The sequence below is a fragment of the Neomonachus schauinslandi genome, chromosome 8 (assembly GCF_002201575.2).
Source record: "Neomonachus schauinslandi chromosome 8, ASM220157v2, whole genome shotgun sequence".
Taxonomy (NCBI): Eukaryota; Metazoa; Chordata; class Mammalia; order Carnivora; family Phocidae; genus Neomonachus; species Neomonachus schauinslandi.
The window spans coordinates 93,719,686-93,743,624 of NC_058410.1; the positions used below are offsets into that span (position 1 = coordinate 93,719,686).

General features: G+C 38.7%; 1 protein-coding gene across 1 annotated transcript in view; it reads right to left on the minus strand.

Moving 5' to 3' along the window:
- Positions 1 to 577: 577 nt before the first annotated feature.
- Positions 578 to 23,939, minus strand: part of PRIM2 (DNA primase subunit 2) — a 320,402-nt gene continuing 297,040 nt past the window's right edge. Inside the window, 2 exon segments of the mRNA XM_021691946.2 lie at positions 578 to 1,027; positions 11,401 to 11,469. Of these exon segments, the coding sequence (XP_021547621.2) occupies positions 803 to 1,027; positions 11,401 to 11,469 (294 nt within the window). The 3' untranslated portion in view covers positions 578 to 802.

Below are 23,939 nucleotides of genomic sequence, written 5' to 3' on the forward strand. Positions count from 1 at the left end.
GAACATGAACAGTGCTGCTCACCAGCACCTCTGATCCTGAAGACAGTTTCCAGCAGTTCCCCTACTGCTTGGCAGATGCTCTAGGGTTAATAACCTAATTCCTTCACTTACAGTCTAGCCGGTCTTTAAGAAGTCACTGTGTTTTTTGCTGTGCCCCTGGCTGGGCAAATCTGCACCTGAGTCCTTAAGTGCTACACTACAGTTTGCAGCACTGGGAGTAGGGCTCCCATCATTACTGTGTCTCCAACTTTTCTACCCTTGTCTGTGTGGCCCCTCCACTTCTGTGGTGCAGAAGCTGTAATCAGCCTTTAGTTCTTCAGAAAGAACTTCTGTATGTGCAGGTGGAGATTGTAGAATCCTGGGTCTTCCTATGCCACCCTCTTAGACACCTCCTCTCATGATCTGACTCTTGCAATTACACACAGACACGCTATACACATTTTGGTATTTATTAACAAAAATGGTCCAGAAAAGGATTGAGTAACAATTACAGCGATAAGGTTTAAAATAAGAGTTGTTTTTAGTTCTGTTGTCTCTAGGGTAGTGTAACCAGTCTAGAAAGCTGTTTAATCTCCTAAAACAGGACTCAGATCACACCACTCAAGTGTTAGATATCAAAAGAAATTTTCCCTTTTGTCAAAGCAAAATAGAGTGGAGGTTTTTACCCACAAGCCTGCTTTCCAGGGGATGGACTGGGAAGCAGTGGAAGGAGTAGACAAAGAGGTTAAAAAAGAAACAGGCAAAATCTTGAAAGTAAGAAATGAAAGCTAGTGAAGAAAAAGGGTTCCTAAGTGCCCAAGAATCATTCACTGAAGTAATCCTCTAGTCCTTCCATATCCATTTCCAGAGAGGAATTTAGACAGGCCAGAGCAGATGACGCATCCTTGGCTTTCTGGACACTTGGTTTGGGTTGAGCAGTTTCTGGTTGGATGGATTCCTTCCTGATGTCTTTATTACCACTTAGAATCCGTTGGCTCTCAAAAAAGAATTGATTAGGATGGCTCAAAGAAAAGCCACAATCATCCACCTGTATAAGAAAGCAAGTGTATATCGTATTAATACATAACAAAGGTATAAATTAAGGGGCTTCAGAAACCATTCTAGACCTTGTTTCAGGCATGCCTGGGTGGCTGAGTCGGTCAAGCGGCTGCCTTCGGCTCAGGTCATGATCCGGGGGTCCTGGGATCGAGTCCTGTGTCAGGCTCCCTGCTCAGCCAGGAGCCTACGTCTCCTTTTCCCTCTGCTACTCCCCCTGCTTATACTCTCTCTCTGTCTCTGTCAAATAAATAAATAATTTTTTTAAAAAAGGTTAAAAACCATTTAATGCCCAGCACATGGATCCTAGTAGTTTTCCGTCGTAACTCTCACATGATTTCATCCGGAAGGTGTGGATGAAATTATTTCCAGCCTGAACCTCTGCACTAAGTTCCAGTTCCCTATCCAGCTCTACTTCATCTCTACCTTCCACTCAACATCTCAGAGGGCTAAGCAAAATGCCTGCCCGACTGTCTGTCAATAAGTACTTGTTTTAAAAGGAAAAAAAAAAAAAGGAGGGTGTAGTCTTTAACCATTCCAAAACCATAGGTATTGGATATAAACAGACACTGTCTGGATAATGGTCCCTGACACCACTCCGATTTTAGAGTATATTTATAAGTCTGGCATATGTAATACCATTTAGTATCATTTAAACACTGCAGATTTAACGAGTACTACTTTTTTTTCCTAACTTTGATTCCGAAATTTATTAATGGTGAAGAAAAATATATTCCCTAATATTAGCAAGCACTTATTGAACACCTACTATGTGCCAGACATTATTCTAAGTGGCATAAGACACACGCCATACTCATTCACACACAGGTATATAAATACAGTTAACTTCCCATAAGAGCCCTGTGAAGGGAGATTATCAATATTCTGCCAGTTTAGAGAGAGGTTAAGTTAACTTGCCCAAGATCACATACTGGCAGGCCTGGAGATGGGATATGAATGAGCAGAATCCATGCTCATAACCAGGATGCTCTGCTGTCATGTCCTTGTGCCAAGGTCAGTAATTTTATAATGCATTCATTTCTTAAAATGTGTAAGCCTTTACTAACTCTTGGGGTGTGCTCCTGAAGTGTGAACCACCTACACCAGTCACTTTCTTCACATTCAACCAATGGGTCAGACTAAGTTGATCACCTGTCAAATCTCTGCGCTCCCTGCCTTCTGACAACAAAAAGAATTCCATTTTACTTGAGTTATTTGTGTTTTTGTTAGGGGATATTTCACTTCAAATTTTTTACAAACTGAGAAGGCATTACACTTTCTTTGTTTATCTGTCTTACATTTATCGACCTTTTAAAGGTCTCACTCTTTGTACTGAAGTGACTTGGATATAGTAGGTATCTAAGTATTTGGTGAGTTGATCCCAGAACTAACCAGTGTATCCCAGTCATACATGTCCCATATGAATTGGAGACTTAACTGTGTATAAGGCCACATTACGAGCGAGTAATTTTTCAGCACACAAGAATGCATTTGACTAACTCTAAAGAAATTTCTAGCCTAGTAAGTCATATACTTAAAAATCTCTATCAAGAATTAAAAAAAGTGATAAGGGTCACAGATAAAGGCTTATTATCTCCATATTAGAGAGAGATGCTGGCTGGGTTGATCAAGGAAGGCTTTGTGAGGAAGGGCTATATGAGTTGAACTTGGGAAGATGGAGAAAGTGAAAAGCTGGGATAATGAGGTCAAGGTTAATATAAGCAGCAGAACCACATGAGCAAGGTAATAAGGAATGTTCCTATAAAGCAAGTAGATCAGATGGCCTGGTGTAAAAGGCATATACAAGGGAATAATAGGAAATGAAGTTGGAAAGACAGGCTGGGGCCAGACCTCAGAGAGCCTTGAAAACAAGGGTAAGTAGTCTAGACCTAATTTTGTAGACATCAGGGAGTCACTAAAAATCCTTAAGAGGGGAGGTGATGTGATTAAAGCAATGTATAGTCTTATGGTAGATTAAAATGGATTAGCAGGGGGTTAAAAGAGTTGCTGTCATGGTTCAGAACTAACCCTCTTAACAGGTGAACCAATAAACAAACAAGGTGTTTTCTGGAAATACTTACTTGAATACCCCAGGATTCTCTGATTCTCTTTAGTCAGTTGTTGATACATATTAGGCCAATAATTTTATAGTAACTTCAGTGTATAGCAGATTGATAGCATACAGACTAGTTCATTTTAAGAGTTATTACTCAGATCACTAAGAACAAATTTTTATCTGCTACTTTGCTGCTTAATTTTAAAATGTTTCCTGAATGTTTTATGATAAATCTATAACTTCTATCAACAATGGAGTCATTTGTGAACTTTATATTGGATCTCCTACTTTTTAATGAATTGGGTGAAAAATCCAATATAATAAAGTTTGCATTTTACAAAATGTCTCATGAAAAGTGTATTGTGTAACACATTTCAATCAGAGGGCTTTATGTTTTATAAATAGAGAACATGAGAGATTTGAAAGACCTTGAAGATCCTTTAAGTTGGACCTCCTACATGTACAAACTAGGAAAATGAAGCCTAAGGAGATTACATGGTTTATGCAAAATCAAAGAACTAGTAACTGGTTTTGTCTGAATTAAGGCCTTCTGACTAGATCACTTAGTTGCTCTGAGATCTGTTTTAAGAGGTTTTATGTAAAGTCAAAAACTTACAATCATATAATATTTCTGGAGCTAAACTTGGCTATAAAGATTATAAAAAAACATGGTATTATTTCATAGAAAAAGAACCTAGCACTTTGTGCTATAATTACACATTAGGCATTTTCTACACCTTGTTTCAACTTGTTAAAATTCTCAATACATCTGTTGTCACAGAAGAGGACTCTCTAGGGGCGCCTGGGTGGCTCGGTCGGTTAAGCGTCTGCCTTCGGCTCGGGTCATGATCCCAGGGTCCTGGGATCGAGCCCCGCATCGGGCTTCCTGCTCCGCGGGAGGCCTGCTTCTCCCTCTCCCACTCTCCCTGCTTGTGTTCCCTCTCTGTCAAATAAATAAATAAAAATATTAAAAAAAAAAAAAGGACTCTCTGGCTTGAAATGAATTATTAGACTTCAACTTGGACAAAATGAAATATGATCAACTTTCTAAGCCTCAGTTTCCTCGTCAATGAACTGGAGGTTATAGTAATAATAGCTGCTGCATCATAAGGTTGCCACAGGGAAAACCAAGGAAACAGGAGTGTAAAAAAAAAGTTGTAGGTTCTATGAAATCTAAATTAATTCAAGAAAGGCAAGTCACTTAAAAAAGAAAAAGGTGTATTCCCAGAAAGAAAGGGAAAAAGAACATATTGTTTTATATGTGTCATTAGCTTCCTCTTCTGCTTTAAAGCAGCTCAAGTTGGAAACTGGTGATGGTATATTATGGGTATAGTTTATTTAAAAAAAAGTTGAATTCTAATCCTAAAACTCTACTCAAGTACAAGACCTTGCTTGTACATCAAAAGATGAACAAATAAAAGACCTTGAAATGTTTTACCTTTAAAATGTATTGTTTGTTTAAAAAAATGTACATTTTTTAAAATTCCATTTTAATTAATGCTCTTATTAACCAACAGTGACAAGGGCCTTGAAATGAGGACATGTACCATGTTTCTATGTGATGTTTGGCTTTTCAGCTGTCTCTCTTAAGTCTGCAATTGCACTTTTTTTTTTTTATTTATTCATTTGAGAGAGTGAGAATGAGAGAGAGTACATGAGAGGGGGGAGGGTCAGAGGGAGAAGCAGGCTCCTCGCTGAGCAGGGAGCCCGATGCGGAACTCGATCCCGGGACTCCAGGATCATGACCTGAGCCAAAGGCAGTCGCTTAACCAACTGAGCCACCCAGGCGCCCTGCAATTACACTTTCTTAACTTATTTTGCTAATAAGCTCATTTTACTGAACTTACAGTCTAATTAAGTGCTTGGTAGCATGATGAAATTATGAAGAGTTTCCTTCTATATACTGGATTGTATTTTCTTCTAAGAGAGGTTCTTTGTCTTTTGAATATTTTCTTTCTTTCACTTTTATTTCTGGCTGAAGGAAGTTGCCATTCAGTTTCCTTTCATCTTGTTCAGAAAAATTAACTTTGGTTTATGCCCCTCCCCGCATTGCCCCCCCTCAACCCTAACAAAATGAAAATAGATTTTACTTCAAAATCAAATTAGAAGAATAGGGAAAACAAGTTGTCCCCACTGAAATACCCCACTTTCACTTAGTTCTGCGTAGAAGTCAGCAGCTTCTATTTTTAAAAAAGCAGCTCCTTATTTTTAAAAAAGATCCAAACATTCTAGATATGGAAACACTCAGAATTTTGTTTCCTTCCTTGCCATTTTTCTTAATTGGTTGCTATTGGTGATGTTTTCCTTTGTGTTCGATGATTTTTTATTATGTTTTGTACACTGTGTTCACTTACTGAGAGAGGGAAATTTGTGATGCATTTTCATTCTGCCGTATTAGCTTAGAAGTCCTGAAGTACTGTAAAGGATATGAAATAAAACCAGTGTAGTTGGGAGTCCAGAAGAAGGAAATGGGGGTGGAGAGGCCTTTAGTAAGTTTTGGATTTCATCTTTAGAGCAATTGGGAAGCCCTTTAAGATTTGGTTGTTGTTTTAAAGCAGTTTACTGAAATAATCATATTCCTCTGTTTTAAAGATCATTCTAGCAGCTGTGTGGAGGGTAAAGAACTGGAATGGTGCACATGTTGTAGATGCTGGGAAATGAGTTAGGAAGCTACTGCAATCCAAGTGAGACATGATCATGGCTTCTAGCCCAGCAGTCTGATATCCATAATAATGACCCTGAGTTATTATAAAAAAGCTGAATTGTATTTGCTATATCCTGTTTAAGATTGCAGGAAAATGGGCGCCTGTGTGGCTCAGTCGTTAAGCGTCTGCCTTCAGCTCAGGTTATGATCCTAGGGTCCTGGGATCGAGTCCCACATCGGGCTCCCTGCTCGGTGGGAAGCCTGCTTCTCCCACTCCCCCTGCTGTGTTCTCTCTCTCGCTGTCTCTCTGTCAAAAAATAAAATCTTAAAAAAAAAAAAGATTGCAGGAAAATGTAGAATTTAGCAAGATTTCTGTAAAGATTTATATAGTGGGGAAAAAAATTATGCTCAGCTATTTGGAAAATAAGTATCAAGAATGACTCAGTGCCTAAAGAGGTCTATTTCTAAAGAAACAATTTTCAATTAAAATTCAGAGATGAATCTACCCAAGGCCTAGTATTTTTATTTACACAGACAGTATGCCAAAAGAAAAAACATACACTATAGTATAAAACATTGCTCCCTAAAAACACTGAGGAAAATGGATTTCAAGCAGGCCAGACTTTGGTACCTACTAACTGAATCTCAAATATTTGCTGGAATCAACATGTTTTCCATACAATGACCTTCACACAAACATAGGTCTCATATTTCTGCCACAGCAAATGTAGTTTGAAGGAATGGAAGCAATATTGTTTTACCTATGGGATGTTTGGGTTTTAATCAAGAGGTTTTGCAATGACAGCTTATAATGAGGCAGCTGGTATTACCAAAAAAGCCATATGGAACTATCATAGCACTGCTGTCAATGGGATCAATTAACTGGTTCATTTTCAAAACTTTCATCAAAATGAGTTTGATCACAGAGTCCTCAGGAAAATAAACATAACTTTAAAAATATTTTTTAAGGGGAGGCAGGCAGGATGGCAGAAAACACAATAAAAACGGATTCTATTTTGAAATTAAATGAGAAAAAATAATAGATATCTCATGAATTCAAACAGCCTTTTTATTCCATTGATTTTTATGTAGCTTAAGTTCTATGTGGGAGGATTTAGACATACGCCTTTTCAAAATCTTTATTAATCTAAGGCAAGTTTTAAAATTGGCCAAAGTAGTAATACTCCTATAAGAATGAGATATTACAAAAGCAGATCTGAGAACTAAAAAAAAATTCTTCGTACTTTTTAGTTATTATGTCCCCAACTCAATCTAATTTTCACATCTTATTTAAAAACAAGGAAGGAGGTTGAATAATAGACCTCAATTTGTGGAAGTTCTGAGGCCTCTTAATTAAAAGAAGGGTCCACACATAATTAAGAACATATATGAAATTAAACCTTTCAGGCTGAGCAAGCAAATTAAGGAATATGGTCTTTAAGGAAAAGAGTCATGCAAAACTGGTACTGAAAATACCAAACGAACAGGGCTTACCTGGTAAGATTTCTATACTCATAAAACTAATGAGAATTTGTGCTTGTCTCCTATTTCACTGATGTCTATTTAGTCCTTCACATTTTGTGAAAACGAAGTTTTTATGTTTTGAAATAACAGGTGTATTAGAAACAAGATGAGACCCACAGCAGACCAGGGGTGCTAGGTCCAGATCTCCCACTTACCAGCTGTGGTACCTCAGGCAAATCATACAGAATTGCTAGGCTTTGGATTTTTTTTTTTTTTTAAGATTTCATTTATTTATTTGACAGAGAGAGAGATCACAAGTAGGCAGACAGGCAGGCAGAGGGAGCAGCAGACTCCCCGCTGAGCAGGGAGCCCGATGTGGGGCTTGATCCCAGGACGCTGGGATCATGACCTGAGCTGAAGGCAGACGCTTAATGACTGAGCCACCCAGGCGGCCCTTGGATTTTTTTTCTAATGTGAACTATGATGGCTGGACCATGAATCTAGACACAAAACGCTAGTGACCTCAACAGTCATTATTACAAATACAGTATTGGATCCTATAGAAGCGCACAGTCATGGTTAGGCTCATAAGCTTTTCTGAGTTACCTGACAGTCTGGTTCAACTCCAAGTCCATCCCTTATGAACAGTACGACCTTACACAGGTTGCTCAGCTTCTCTAAACTTTATTCATAAATGGAAATAAAAATAGTATGTAAGCTGTAGTACTTTAGTGTGGATCAAAAGAGCTAATGTGGCCAAAGTACTTAGTGCTGGGCCAGGCATGTGTTAAAGGTTCTACAGATGTTGGCTGCTAGTACTATATTCATTATTGGTAATATTATAGGGTATATTTTTCCTATGAAATATTTTATAATGTAAGAAATTCTGCTATATAACCACAATAGAAAAATTATTTCATGAAAATTAGGAAAAGCAAAAGTGAATAGCATGGTAGTGGACGGTGAATTCAATAAATGCAACATCTATTTGGGGAGGGTCATGGACGGATCCTTTTGAAACCCATTAACAGACTTCCAAAAAATGCACATACTCACAGAAAAAAATCTCAAGAAGTGCATGGACTTTCAGGTCTATTCTTAGATGTCTGTCCTAGGTTAGGAAGCCATGATCAGGACCAGTGGTTGCCAACAAAGAGGTCCATGGGCAGATGTGTTCTGCTGACTTGTACACGGTCTTCACACTTGTCAGTGTGAAGGCCCCTAACGGGACGTGAATTCATCAGCACACCATAGTTCCTCCTGTATTCTATTAATCGCAGCCACCTACACTTTTTTGGGTTATCTGCCTGACCTCTGTAGGCTTCTGAGTTTGTGACCCTTGCTTTACACCTTTCAGAAGCTACTAGTAGGATTTATACAGGCATACCGTGTTCTATTGCATTTTCCAGATATTGTGTTTTTTTACAAATTGAAGATCTGTGGCAACCCTGCAGTTGAGCAAGTCTATCAGCACCATTTTTCCAACAGCACTTGCTCATTTCATGTCTCTGTGTCACATTTTGGTAATTCGCCCAATTATTTCAAACTTTACGATTATTTTTGTTATGGTGACCTTTGATGTTACTATTGTAATTGTGCTGAGGCACCAGAAGCCATGCCCATACAAGGTGCCAAACCTAACTGATAAATGTCCTATGTGTTCTGACTCCTCCACTGACTGGCCATTCCCCCATCTCTCTCCCTTTCCTCTGATTTCCCTATTCCCCGAGATACAACAATACTGAAATCAGGCCAATTATTAACCCCAGAAGGGCCTCTCAGTGTTCAAGTGAAAGGAAAAGCTGCATCTGTCACTTTAAATCAAAGCTAGAAATGATTAAGCTTAGTGAGGAAGGCATGTTGAAAGCTGAGAGAGGCCAAACAGCCAAGTTGTGAAGGCACAGGAAGAGTTCTTGAAGGAAATGAAAACTGCTATTCCAGAGAACACACGAATGAATGATAAGAAAGCAAAACAGCCTTACTGCTAATGTGAGAAAGTTTTCCTGGTCTGGACAGACAATCACACCAGGAGCAACATTCCCTGAAGCCAAAGCTAATCCAGAGCAAAGCCCTAACTTTTCAATTCTGTGAAGGCTGAGACAGGTGAGGAAGCTACAGAAAAACAGTTTGAAGCTAGCAGAGGTTGGTTCAGTTTAAGGAAAGAAGCCGTCTCCATAACATTGGAAGTACAAGGTGAAGCAGCAGGTGCTGATGTAGAAACTGTGGCAGTTTACCCAGAAGCTCTAGCTAAGAGAATTCCTGAAGGTGCTACACTAAACAGCAGATTTTCAAGGTGGATGAAACAGCCTTATATTTGAAGAAGATGCCATGGAGGACTTTCATAGCTAGAGAGGAGAAGTCAGTGCCAGGCTTCAAAGCTTCCATGGACAGGCCGACTCTCTTGTTAGGGGCTAATGCAGCTGGTGGCTCTAAGTTGAAGCCAATGGTCTCTTATCATTTTGAAAATCCTAGGAATAATCCTTGAGAATTATGCTAAATCTGCTTTGCCTGTGCTCTATAAATGGAACAACAAAACTTGGGTTTTTGCACATCTGTTTACGACATGGTTGACTGCATGTTCTAAGCCCACTACTGACACCTACTGCTCAGAAAAAAAAATTTCTTTCAAAATATTACTGCTCACTGGGGGCACCTGGCTGGCTCAGTCGGTACAGCATGCGACTCTTGATCTAGGGGTCATGAGTTCAAACCCCATGCTGGGCATAGATTACACTGACACTGTACCTGCCTACCCAAGAGCTCGGAGACGTACAAGTTTAATGTTATTTTCATCTCTGCTAACACAACATCCATTCTGCAGCCCATGGTTCAAGGAGTCATTTTGACTTTCAGGTTTTATTATTTAAGGAATACATTTTGTAAGGCTACAGCTGCCTTACACAATGATTCCTCTGATGGAGCTGAGCAAAGTAAATTAAAAACCTTCTGGAGGGGCGCCTGGGTGGCTCAGTTAGTTAAGCATCTGCCTTCGGCTCAGGCCGTGATCCCAGGTCCTGGGATGGAGCCCCATGACAGGCTCCCTGATCAGCGCGAACCTGCTTCTCTCTCTTCCTCTGCCCCCTCCCCCTGTTTATGCACACTCTCTCTCTCAAATAAATAAATAAAATCTTAAAAAAATAAAAAACCCTTCTGGAAAGGATTCATCATTCTAGATCCCATTAAGAACATCCATGATTCATGAGAAGGGGGTCAAAATACCAACAAATAGGAGTTTGGGAGAAGATTATTCCAACCCTCACTGATGACCTTAAGGGGTTCAAGATGTCAGTGGAGGAAGTAAATGCAGATGGAGAAATAGCAAGAAAACTAGAACTAGAAGTGGAGCCTAAAGATGTGCCTGAGTTGCTGCAATCTCGTGATAAAACTTGAACAGATGAGGAGTTACTTCTTATGGATGAGCACAGAAAGAGGTTTCTTGAGATGGAATGTACTCTTGGTGAAGATGCTGTGAAGATTGTTGAAATGACAACAAAGGATTTAAACTTAGGACATAAACTTAGTTGAGGAAGCAGTGGAAGGGTTTGAGAAGACTCCAGTTTTGAAAGAACTTCTACTGTGGGTACAATGCTATCAAACAGCATCGTATGCTATAGAGAAATCACGCATGAAAGGAAGAGTCAGTTGATGTGGCAAACATCTTATTTTTCAAAACTGCCACAGCCACCCAATCTTCAGCAACTACCACCCTGATCAGTCAGCAGGCATCAACATGGAGGGAGGACCCTCCACCAGCAAAACGAATGACTTGCTGAAAGCTCACATGATGGTTAGCATTTTTTAGCAAATTTTTTAGCAAACTGCTCTGTCAGACGAGCAGTTCTGACAGAGACCATATGGACAATAAAGTCTACAATTTTTACAATCTGGCACTTTGCTGAGAAAGCTGACTGACCCTTAGTCTCATCCCTAGATGTGAAGTGGTGGGTGGAGGCTGCAGTAGGTTTTCCCACTGGGTAGCGTCTCCTAGTTACAATGTTTCTGGTTCTGGAGCATCCTAGTTTTAATTCTCTGGCCCTTCCATAAATTTTATAAGCTACCTAGAATACCATGTAATAAATCCCTTGCTGGTGAAAATAGCTGGAGTGGTTTCTACTGCTGCAACTAAAATCCCTGAATGAACCATGGAGTAACAAAAAAAAACCCCAAAGAATTAGGCCATAAAGTTTAAAAATGGACTTACGTTATGTATCATCTCGAAGTACTTCTGACAGGCCACTTGGTAATGCGTCCCTTTTACTAAATCCAAGATCTAAAATGCATGGGAAAAAGAGAAAGCAAAATTAGAAACAAAGTTTCTCTAAACCACTGCAGCTCGCGGTTGTGGGCCTTTTCAATCTTTATTCCAGACAGGAAATGCATTAAATCATGGGGTATGTTGTACTTCTGCAGCCTGGACACTGTGATAATTCTGACATTATACAGTCGCTGTTTAGGTCAGCATTAAACCACAGATGACAAGAGATAGTCAGTGATCTTTCTGACCTACCAACTGTGAATTTCAATAACTTTACCTTGACAACATGATGAAAATAGATCCCAGTTTTATGACTTTGACAGTTATTGTCAGATCATATTGCAACATCTCTTCCAAAATTATAGATATAAATTTAGTAATCTAAATGGTGCATAAAGCAATCAAGTATACTATTTAGATTTTTATTTTCCACATTATCAGTTTATACAGATGCAGCCTAAAATACAGCTGTGTACCCATCAGGAAAATTTAATGTAAGCCCTTTGGACGAGTATCTTTGGAGAGGGAATGCTTTTACCTTCAATCAGATTTGTTTTTTTTTTTTGAAATGAAGTTATTTCTAGTAAAGCTCAGCAGAATATGAGAGTGAATATGAATAGTCTATTCTGAACACCTATTAGGAACATCATCCTATCTTTTGTAAATACAATTTTCTTTCCAATTCGACTTCATGTAATCTCTTTGGAGCAGGACAAACTCCCATTCTTATCAGCCAAGTGCAATGCCAGTTGAAATTCGTAAAGTTTCATCACTCCCCTACCCCAGCAAATAAATAAAATGTATATTTGGTCTGTTTATCAAACACAGTAAAATGCAGGAATTAAGAGCCTAAAATGAAGGAAAATAGAACTCTGGAGAAATGTTCATTTCTATCCCTTTTCAAAGGGCTGACCTTCCTGTGACAACAAGAAATGTACATGAAGCTGCAAATTCCTGCTATCCCCATTACTGAATATAGTTGACATCTTTTGACAGATACACAGAATTATTACAGTTATGGAGTGGGCATCATACAATCCTGACAAGAATGTGCTTAAAAGAACTGAACTGTTTTTCTCTGTCTTATAAGATTACTTTTATTAAATCCTATATGAATGACCTACGTAAATGCCAACCAATCACAGCACCCAGGATCCTGCCTATTTGACCTGTTCATTTTTCTTGAATTATTAGAGCAGAAATGGAAAATAAATCAATTTAAAATGAATGGCTATCAAACTGTGGAAAGAGCCGAGATGCCCTTCAACAGATGAATGGATAAAGAAGATGTGGTCCGTATATACAATGGAATATTACTCAGCCATCAGAAAAGATGAATACCCAACTTTTATATCAACATGGATGGGACTGGAGGAGATTATGCTAAGTGAAATAAGTCAAGCAGAAAGAGTCAATTATCATATGGTTTCACTTATTTGTGGAACATAAGGAATAACATGGAGGACATTAGGAGAAGGAAGGGAAAAATGGGGGGGGGGAATTGGAGGGAGAGATGAACCATGAGAGACTATGGACCTGAGAAACAAACAGGGTTTTAGAGGGGAGGGGGAGGGGGGATTGGTTAGCCCGGTGATGGGTATTAAGGAGGGCACGTACTGCATGGAGCACTGGGTGTTATACGAAAACAATGGATCGTGGATCACCACATCAAAAACTAATGATGTATTGTATGGTGACTTAAATAACATAATAAAATTAAAAAAAAAATTAAAAAAATAAAATGAATGGCTATAAATTTTTTAAAATGAAAATGAAAGCCACAAAGTTTTCAAAGTAATTCTACACACAGATATTCAAATTGTGTTGAGATGAACTTGCAACTGATTATTGGCAAACATCAATGATACCATGAAGGAATATCTGTGAATTGCAATTTTGGAGAAGCAAAGTCTTCAAACTTTAGTGAAGTTTAAATGACACCATAAATGACCGGAAGAGAAAATGAACTCACAGAAATAAACCCAACATCATATTCTATGCATATACATACTTGAGAGATACATATTTAAATATATATGAACTTACACATATATTTAAATATGTTCCTTGCAAAGTAAATATGTAACATTAAATATATACATTATAATATACATGTTTGGGAAGCATGCTATAAAGTCAATACGTATAAGAAACATTTAAAAAATATCTAGTTGGGGGCAACTGGCTGGCTCAGTCAGTAGAGTGTGCAACTCTTGATCTCAGGGTGGTGAGTTCAAGCCCCACGCTGGGCATGGAGCCTACTTAAAATAAATAAATAAAAATTTAAAAATAAAAATATCTAGTTGGGTGACATACACATATGTAAAAAGTTACTAAGGAAAACTGACATATAAGCCACAGAATGTAAGAAAAGCTTACGTATTTTGAAATTTTAGGTTCCATCAAAAGTAAATTTAGATTAATCACAGATCAATCCCCCCTGCTCCACTCCAAGAGAAGGCTCTTCCTTAACCAAAATCATTTAATTTTCCTCTTCCTATTTGCTTTATCTTTCTAGGATGAGTTTTTATTTGGAAATTTCTTGCAAATCCATAAATAAATCATTCAACCATCATCTATCCTTAAATAACTTTATTGATCATGTTACAGCACACTTGAGGTAAATGAAAGTTTCTGCACATATGTAATGGTATATGAGGGAAAAAAGACAACAGAGTGCTTTTCATTGGCTGGAAAAGCTACTCAAAGACAGACACATTTAGGTCTAAGGAGAGGATCCAGGGAAGGAAGAAGTAATCCAAGTAATAGAGATGTGGGGACAATAAATGAATAGGAAAAATCCAGGGGAAAGACTGCTCTGAGGCGATTAGGTATTACTGGGAGCTATTATCCTCATTTCAGAGATGAAGAAATATATCCTCTTAAATAGGGGTGTCTATCTAGTGAGTGCCATTTATTGTGAGAAGAATTTAAAAATCCTATGCAATTTGTGATTTTGTTTTCCTTAAGAGGAATGTGTAGACCATAACTCAAAAATCCAATAACTAATAAACATATGTACTTGAATTTCACATTATGATCTAAATCATGGAGATATAGGAAGGAAAAAAAGAGAAGAAAGAGAAGGATCTTGTGGACCAATGAATGAAGTCTGGCTTTTTCTCTGAGTAAAATGGGGAGCTACTGCAATATTCTTAGCACAGGAGTGACATGACTTAACACTGTTAACAGGATTATTCTGCCCGCTATATGCTGGGAACAAACTAGAGGGAGTAGGGATCCAAACAGGGAGCTCTTTACAAGAATCCAGGAAACAGATGATGCTGGCTTAGGTAAGAGTAGTGGTTAGAAGTGGTCGCATTCCCCACTTATTGGCTGTAACTGTTTTTGAAAAACAGCTGTTCTACACAAAAATGCTTAACAGGAACCTATTCCCTGATGTTTTAGAGTAAGCCATTACCTGTCACTCAACCCCTCCCCTCTCTGATTTCCTAAATAAAACTAAGTAGCTTAAAAGCTCAGTAAAATTCAATATGTAAATAACAAACCATCATTTAAAATAAACGTAGAATGCCAACAATACCACTTAATAGTCATTAAACAGTATAAGTAACAAACAGATGCTTCTTATACAATAGCCTGTGAGTAGGACACCTGAAGTCTCTCAGTGTCAGCAACACCTTAGATGCACACCCCCTCTGCGGACTTCAAAATATTCGGCAAGTGATTCTGATGTTCTACCATATATACATGAAGTGCAACTTGGGACTTTTTCTGCACCTAGTTTTCTCACGTTCTTCTGATGTCAACCTCACCAGCAAATGCCCTACTAAGATAGTCTATAGGTATGTTGAGGATGGTGCTGGTATCATTTGTCAATGGGCTGGATGACTCCAAGCAGGAAAATACAAAGCTAAAAATCAAGAGAAAAGAGAATTGAGCTATCTGCAAAGCACCAAAATTTGTGAAATAGAGGAAAAATAGAAACTTGGCAAAGAAACACCAAAATCCAAGAAGGACAGATGCCTGAGATAGACTGTGGAAAAGAATTAGAGGTCAGGAGCTAAGTTCTCACAGTATGTCCTACAAATCCTCGAAAAGACTCTCTGCTTTTCTGAAGGTGGACCACTTGTGTGTTAATGGACAGACGCTGAAAATGCTCCCCGCTAAGTCACTACAGCTGGACAGAGACAGGTAAGCAGTGATTGTTCATACGCAAGATGACTCTGTTATTGAGCCATTCTTATTCTTTGAAATTCAGGTTCTTAGCAACGGTTGGGTTCGTTTAGAATTTAAATTTTGTGTGTAGCCATAACTCAAGTAATCTTTTTTTAGAAAGTGCTAAGTTTTAACAGAAGAGCACATGTCCCAGGCTAGTGGACATATATGCTTGACTTGTAGCCAGACAACTGGGAACCTGAGAAAGATTTAGGATTTAACCAAAAGTGGTATGCTTTTCTTTGAAACCAAAATTTTTCTTTGATGTTTTCAAGAATGAAGAAATATTGGCTGTGGTAATATTTTATAATGTGTCAAATTTTGAACTTACCTACCTAACCTTGCTCTTGTTTGTTTGTTAAAAATATGCTTTGGGGAGGGGGAGGTCATGGGGAGTTAGTTCATATGTGCTTGTTTATTTTTTGTGTTGGAATCATAATTTAATATAACATCAACAAATTTTTAAAGATTTTATTTAGACAGAGAAGAGAGAGAAAGAAAAAAGAAAAGGGGGGGGAGAGAGCTGGGGGAGGAGCACAGGGAGAGGGACAAGCGGACTCCACATTGAGCACAGAGCCCAAAGCAGGGCTGGATCCCACAACCCTGAGATCATGACCTGAGCCGAAATCAAGAGCTGGATGCTCAACTGACTGAGCCACCCAGATGCCCCGACATTAAAATTTTTTAAAGAAAATAAAATTCTGTAGAGAAGTCAGAATGAAGATGGACTTAGGCAACAGTACTTTCTGACAGCATTCATTTTGCCAGATAGCTTCTGAAGGGTCAAGCCTCCATCCTCCTAAATTGGCCTTTGCTCTTCCTAAAGAGATGGCTCCACAAGGCTGGAGTTCAGCAGGCAGGGACTGGCCACAGAGAAAGAAATAAAACAGGGGAGGGAAACTCATCAAGAGGAAGTAATGTAAGGAGGAGACAAAAAGAAACAAATAGAGGGGCTCCTGGGTGGCTCAGTCATTAAGCGTCTGCCTTTGTCTCAGGTCATGATCCCAGGGTCCTGGGATCGAGCCCCGCATCGGGCTCCCTGCTCAGCGGGAGGCCTGCTTCTCCCTCTCCCCCTGCTTATGTTCCCTTTCTCGCTGTCTCTCTGTCAAATAAATAAATAAAATCTTTAAAAAAAAAGAAGAAGAAACAAATAGGAAAATGAAAGGACCAGGTAGAAGAAAAGTGTAGAAAGCCAGGGATGAGGGATGAGGTTAAACGAACTGGAGTCCACAGCTTACTATTTACGTGGCCTGTAAACATCAAAGTGTAACCCACAGCTCACAAAAGGTGTTTCATATTCCAATCTGGAAGAGCGGAGCACAGCACAATTTCCTCTGATATGAGCCAAAGTTAAGTGTCAATTCTGATGTCTAGGTTAGAAATCTTTCTAATTCTGCTTTAGAAAAATATAACCAGGGGCGCCTGGGTGGCTCACTCATTAAGCATCTGCCTTCGGCTCAGGTCATGATCCTGGAGTCCTGGGATGGAGGCCCGCATCAGGCTCCCAGCTCAACAGGTGGCCTGCTTCTGTTCCCTCTCTCACTGTCTCTCTCTCTCTGTCAAATAAATAAATAAAATCTTAAAAAAGGAAAAAGAAAAATATAACCAAACAATTTGAACAATCATATCAAATAAGGCTTATTTGAAAATACAAAATTAAAGAAAAAATTTCTATGAAGATTTAAGACTATTGCTCAAACAGCAATTTGACTTTGACTTTTAAGTCAAACTTTTAAGTGTAACAATCCACTTATTGTTCTATTTTAGTTCATCAGTAATCAAAAGGCTAAGAAAAAATTAAGAGGAGTAGTGATATCAAATTACTCTATTTTGGTAACTAATATTCTTTAACTTTGCTCTCTCTATATTTTGAATTTTTTTTTTTTATCGGCTGACTAAAGTCCACCACGAAGAATATTAGGTTTTTTTTAAAAAAACAATACCCTTTGGGCGCCTGGGTGGCTCAGATGGTTAAGCGTCTGCCTTCGGCTCAGGTCATGATCTCAGGGTCCTGGGATCGAGTCCCACATCGGGCTTCCTGCTCCTTGGGAGCCTGCTTCTCCCTCTGCCTCTCTCTCTCTCTCTGTCTCTCATGAATAAATAAATAAAATCTTTAAAAAAAAAAAAAAAAAAAAAAAAAAAAAAACAATACCCTTTGTCATCTTTACAAGAAAACATATCTGTATATGCTAAGTTAGGTAAAAGCATTAATTACACTTCATCTACTACTTCATCCTCAAGGCAAATAACTGTCTTCGTTTTGAATTCTAATACAGTGGTTAACCAAGATACCCCTGCAGTAGAGGAAGAAGGAGCAAATTTAGTTGATATTTTTCTCATTTGACTGGCAATAGACCATAGCAAGTTGACAAAGAAGATATACAAAATACTGATGGGAAATCTATATGTACACATACACATATTAGATAGAAATATAGGTAATATTTTAAAACTTTGAGCCACATTTCCTTCTCTCTTCCTAATGTTCTCTACTATTCCCTGCCACCCGCAGCTTCCTCTGTGCCTTTTGCCTCAGTGCCTGCCAACGAGGTCCAGATGATTCCCTGGCAGCAGAACGTAGCCACCTGCCTGGCCTTGGCTTCGGCGAGTGAGTGCTGTACAGCCAGGTGTGCGGCGCTCACCAATTAGATACGCACTTATTCTGTCTCTAATTCAAGGTCATATTCTGTCTTATTTAAAAGTGATAACGAGCTTGTTTCTTCCTAAAAATCTCAACCTTGCAGAAGTCGATGGGCTGGTATTTTTCCACTTCATTTCTAACCGTCCTTTATTTCAAAGGTGAAAGAGAAAAGGTGGCAGAGAGGCAGAGTCTGGAACACTTCTGAACATACTACTTTGCTCCTGCTTCTCCCACACTCATCATAGCTTAACCAGCCACCACCTTACAACTTTGCTGCGACCTTCAGTTACTGGCACATCAGGAGCAAGCTTTCCTCTCTTGAAGATGTGCTTTCATTCGTTTAAAACATTACACGCCAAGAATTTCTCTGACTCACTCTTCATTTTCTATAAACATAGTTATCTGACTGAATCGATTCTACCTCCAAATGTCTATAAAAACACTTTTTTCCTCCCCATTGTTCAGGCCCTAATCGTTCCCTTTTTTATTGCAAAGCTTCTTCACTTATCCTTTCTTCACTCTTCCAAAGACAGCTGCCAAACTGCCACCATAGTAACTTTTCCAAAATCAAATCTAATCCTGGCATGGCTGGCTCCCAGCCAAAAATGGCTCACAAACTTCATCATGCTCCAAAAGGCCCTGTTCATCAGTTCCCGAGTCTCCCTTCCTGGGCCCCTCTCCTGCCCTGACTGGCCACTGGGGTCCTTACATTCTAGTCCAGGTTCTTCCAGTGTATTCTTTGGAATTTTAGCTCACAAAATCACACTGATGCAGAGGGTTTTCTCATCTAACGCATTTTTTGGTTTGGTTCAATCCAGAATTATCTAAGTTTCTTTACAGCAAGGCTTATCAGGGTGGTGTTTCTCAAATTAATCTGTCTCCAGAACCTGTTTCCATACTTCTCCCAGGACTAGGGTTCCTCAAAACACACCCAACAACCTTGTCCATACACACCTCCCCTATATCTTATCCTATTTCCTTGCCTAGTTTCCTCTGACCACACCTAATTTGTTCACTGTCTCCCTGGCTAGAATATCAGTTCCATAAAGGCAGAGGTCTTGTGCCTTGAATAGTAACTGGAATATAGTCATCACCTTGTTATTTGTTACTGTTGAATGAATGCTGTTCCTTCTGCCTCATAAGCCTTGCTTCCCTGGGGAAATTCCTACTCAACTTTCAAACACAATTCAATGATCACTTCCTACAGGAAGCATTCCCTGAGGTCACGCCTCTCTCTCAGCAGTTCTTGGCCCCCGGATTCTACAGCTAGCACTTTAAATGTATTTTTATTAAAGCACTTATCATACTTTATTATAGTGAATTATGCCTTTTGGCTCCACTAGACTAAAAGCTCTAAAACACAGTTTCTTGGGGCACCTGGGTGGCTCAGTTGGTTAAGCGACTGCCTTCGGCTCAGGTCATGATCCTGGAGTACCGGGATCGAGTCCCCCATCAGGCTCCCTGCTCAGCAGGGAATCTGCTTCTCCCTCTGACCCTCCCCCCTCTCATGTGCTCTCTCTCTCTCTTTCAAATAAATAAATAAATCTTTAAAAAATAAAACAGTTTCTTAATCATTCTTTCCAGATTCGAACATATTGAAAACTCAGTGACATGTCAAGTGCTCAGTAAACGTTTATTGAATAATAAAATGTCTTTCTTCACCAAAGCAACTTACTTTTATTTAAATCAGTCTTAGTCACTTTTACCAGAACCTTTTCAATTAGTTGCCTTTTTCTTTTCTTTCTTTCCTTTCTCTCTTTCGGGGGGGGGGGGGGGGAAGGGGTTGGTACCACAGGGAAAAAAAATTACTAATTTAGTTCTTCCACAAGGCATTTACAGAGCTTGAGAGGTTTCTCCAGCCATATCTGAAGACTCTTTGGAAAAGAGAATGAAAATAATCTATCACATTAACTTGAATCCAAATGTAGAAATCTCCCATCGCCATATATAGTTTTACACATGCAGGCAAACACAGAGCAGCCTCTGCCAACACCTCTCAGATAAGCTTTCAGACCAGGAACGGACTGAGTGATCATTCATTTGCTTACTCCATGCATTCAGCCCACATTCATTAAGCTCCTATAATGAACTCTAGGCACTGTGGTCAGGGGCTGGTTTTTTTTGGATGAAAGATAGCATCTCTGCCTTCAGGAAGGATAAAGCCACAATGAGTCTAGAGGGGAGGACAGACAAGAAAACAAACAGGATGTTGCAGAGGGGAAAGGGAGGAAAGGTGCTCAAGCTTCCAGGGGATGACCCAACTGAGCAAAATTGTAATAAATGAGTAAGAATGATCAAGATAAAGAAAGGGGTAAGGACAACCCAGACACAGGGATTAACACGCAAAGGAAGCACAGAAATTTGACAGCAAGGTGTCTGAGGCTGGGCAGAAATTAAACTATATTAGAAAGATTACTTGGGGATAGTGTGAAGGACTTTTGCGGGGAAGAGGAACTGAAAATGAGGAATTCAAGTGACATGACATCGTAGGTAATGGAAGAGAGGGAAAAAAAGAACAGATTTAAGAATGCTCAAAACCAGGAAGGAATCTTGAATATTTTCCTGATTTCTGGCTTGAACATCCAGAGTTCCATCCACATTCCCTGGAGACTGTATAGAGGACTCAGCAGTATGCTGTCTCCATCCACCCTCCTCAGAACAAGGACACACATTTCTCCAAGGTCAGAGAGTGTAAAGCTTGCAGCAGAAGTCCCCCTTAGCTGAGGAAAGCCATCTTGCTCAAGGTGCTGTTCCCTTCTGGAGAGCAGCCTGACCCAATGACTGGCCGATGCAGGGGTATAAAGGCCAAGAGCCCTTGCTCCAATTAGGGACAACTCCGCAGGGTCATCCCAGCTTCAGGGCTCCCTGAGGGATCAGCTAAAGACCAATTTCTCCTTCTACCCAATCTTGCCTTCTTCACTCCCTGACAGATACTGATCCTGAGAGCACTCCCCAATGAACGTCCTGCACACAAATCACCACAGTGAACCAAATCTGTGACATAGTCCAGTTTTTGCTTGTTAGTTTTTGCAGGGAGAGGGATGGGAAAAAACGTGAATAATGATAATGACAATAAGCTACTATGTATCAGATATTGTTCTAGTTATTTTACTTATCAGCTCTCTAAATCTCTTCATGTATATATGCAAACACATTAGAAAAAAGAATGCTGATAACTTTTTTTTTTAGATCTGAGAAGCCTTAGAGAATCTAAGTGTGAACCTCCTCAATTGGAAAATGTACTATGCCACAATTCACAAATCCTGAAATATTCTCACAAATCAGCCAACTACTAAATAGAACTGAGGCTTTCTGGAAGGTGTATGACACTCAAATTTGATAATCATATTACATTACTCCCTATCATGATTTTTTCCACAATATAAACATGCTAATATTGAAAATTTCTCCATTAATAATAGGCACCTAAAAAAGCATTCTTGAGAAGCTATTTAAACTGCCACCCAAAATACCGAATTCCTTAGTGCAGTTTAATACTTTTTTTTTTTTAAGATTTTATTTATTTATTTGAGAGAGAGAGAATGAGAGAGAGCACATGAGAGGGGGGAGGGTCAGAGGGAAAAGCAGACTCCTCGCTGAGCAGAGAGCCCGAAGCGGGACTCGATCCCGGGACTCCAGGATCATGACCTGAGCCGAAGGCAGTCGCTTAACCAACTGAGCCACCCAGGCGCCCCTTAGTACAGTTTAAAACCAACATTTGGATTAAAGGATTTAAGCTTTAAGGGAACATCAACAACTAAGTGAGCTTGGAATAAGGGGAGGAAGGAAGAGAGAAGAAAGAGGAAAGGGAAGAAGGGAGAAGTGAGAACATATATGTAAAGTCTGCTTAGCAACTGGAGAAAAGTATTGCTAAACATCAATCCCATGATTTACTTAATTAAAACTGTGCTTTAAGTATTCTGGTTTTTTGCCTAATATAATTGCAAGCCAGCTCAGAATCTCTATGTTCTATGATCTTTATGGAAATGATGAAAATATTTATACTAATTTAGTAGTTATTTTCAAGTATCTTACTTATAAAAATAAATGTATCATATCAGCTATTGAAACAAAATAAAATCTGTCACTTAAAGATTTTCTAGTCACTTTTCCAAGGACTAGAGGATTAAGAGAGAAATACATATAAATATATATATATGCCCAAGAACTTACATACAAACAACATATATCCATGCATACATATGTGTATATATATAAATAAGTTTAGAAACAGAAACCAACATGAACTACATTGTAAACTAATGGGAAACAATACCTAGCAGTCTGAAATGGCTTAAAGCTAGCGGACTAAGAATCTGTAACACTTGCTGTATGAAGTAAGTTTAGTTATTTAATATTTTGGAGCTTTAAGTTTGCTTCCCTTAAGAAAAGGGGGGAAAGGCTCTGGGAGAATACTCTAATACCTCTGTAAATATAATTGCTCATGTAATGAACAAATAAAATAATTATAGAAAGATAAATAATTATAAACAGTAGTAAATCTCTTTCTAAGAAAAACTATGTTTTATATTTTAACACAATTTTAATGAAAGTAAACTTCAGTAGATTTGGTTAACAATGGCAAATGTTACTTGACTTTCAAAGTGGTTTTTCTTTGAAACGCCTTGAACAAAATTAAGTAATCTTCAAATGACCATTTATTTTCAATCTGTAATAAAAGGAAGGATATACACAGAAATATATTTAGATATTCAGTGATTTTTATAAAGCCAAAAATATAACCACATCCTCCTGACATCAAGTCTAATGCTCAACTTCCAAACTTTTCCTTAATGCAGTTGTAAGATTTACCAAAAACAATGTATGCATTTTCAACTACAAGAAAAGCAAAGCTAAGTGCAACAATCTAAGTAGTGGTCTCATAAATCAGAAGAGATGTTCTCAGAGATGAAATAGACAGAAAAGTTGCTCTTAAAAGCAGTTACTGTTCATAAAGTAATGGACAGACTGAATACTATCTATTGACAAGTACTTCTTACCTAAGAAAATCACAGGAGTTTTGGGTAGTTCAGATTTATGTGAACACTGAGTAAGCAGTCATTGAGGTTTATCTTTGTCATAAAATCTTCTTGACATAGTGTTACTTCTGTCTCTTAAACTGTCCATTTTGAAAGATTTCTTCATTAAAAGGCATTTGCCAGTTTTAGATTTAATATGGTCACTAACTTTTTGAGAACTCTTGTACTAGGAAAAAGGTTAACCAACCTCTCAAAAAGTAAAAAAAAAAAAAAAACCATACATTTTTACATACTTCATTATTTTAATATCACTATGAAGTTTCTTGAAAGTACCAATTAGATTTGCTTTTAAAATAATTATTAATGGTTATGCTGAGGAAAACTCCTAAAACACATTTCCTTCCTCTCTTTAAAAAAAAAAAAAAAAAAAAAATTACGGGGCGCCTAGGTGGCTCCGTCGTTAAGCGTCTGCCTTCGGCTCAGGTCATGATCCCAGGGTCCTGGGATCAAGCCCCACATCGGGCTCCCTGCTCAGCGGGAAGCCTGCTTCTCCCTCTCCCACTCCCCCTGCTTAAGTTCCCTCTCTCACTGTATCTCTCTGTCAAATAAATAAATAAAATCTTTTAAAAAAAACAAAAACCCAAAAATTAAAATGAGAAAAAAGTTTCAAAAATATTAATATAGAA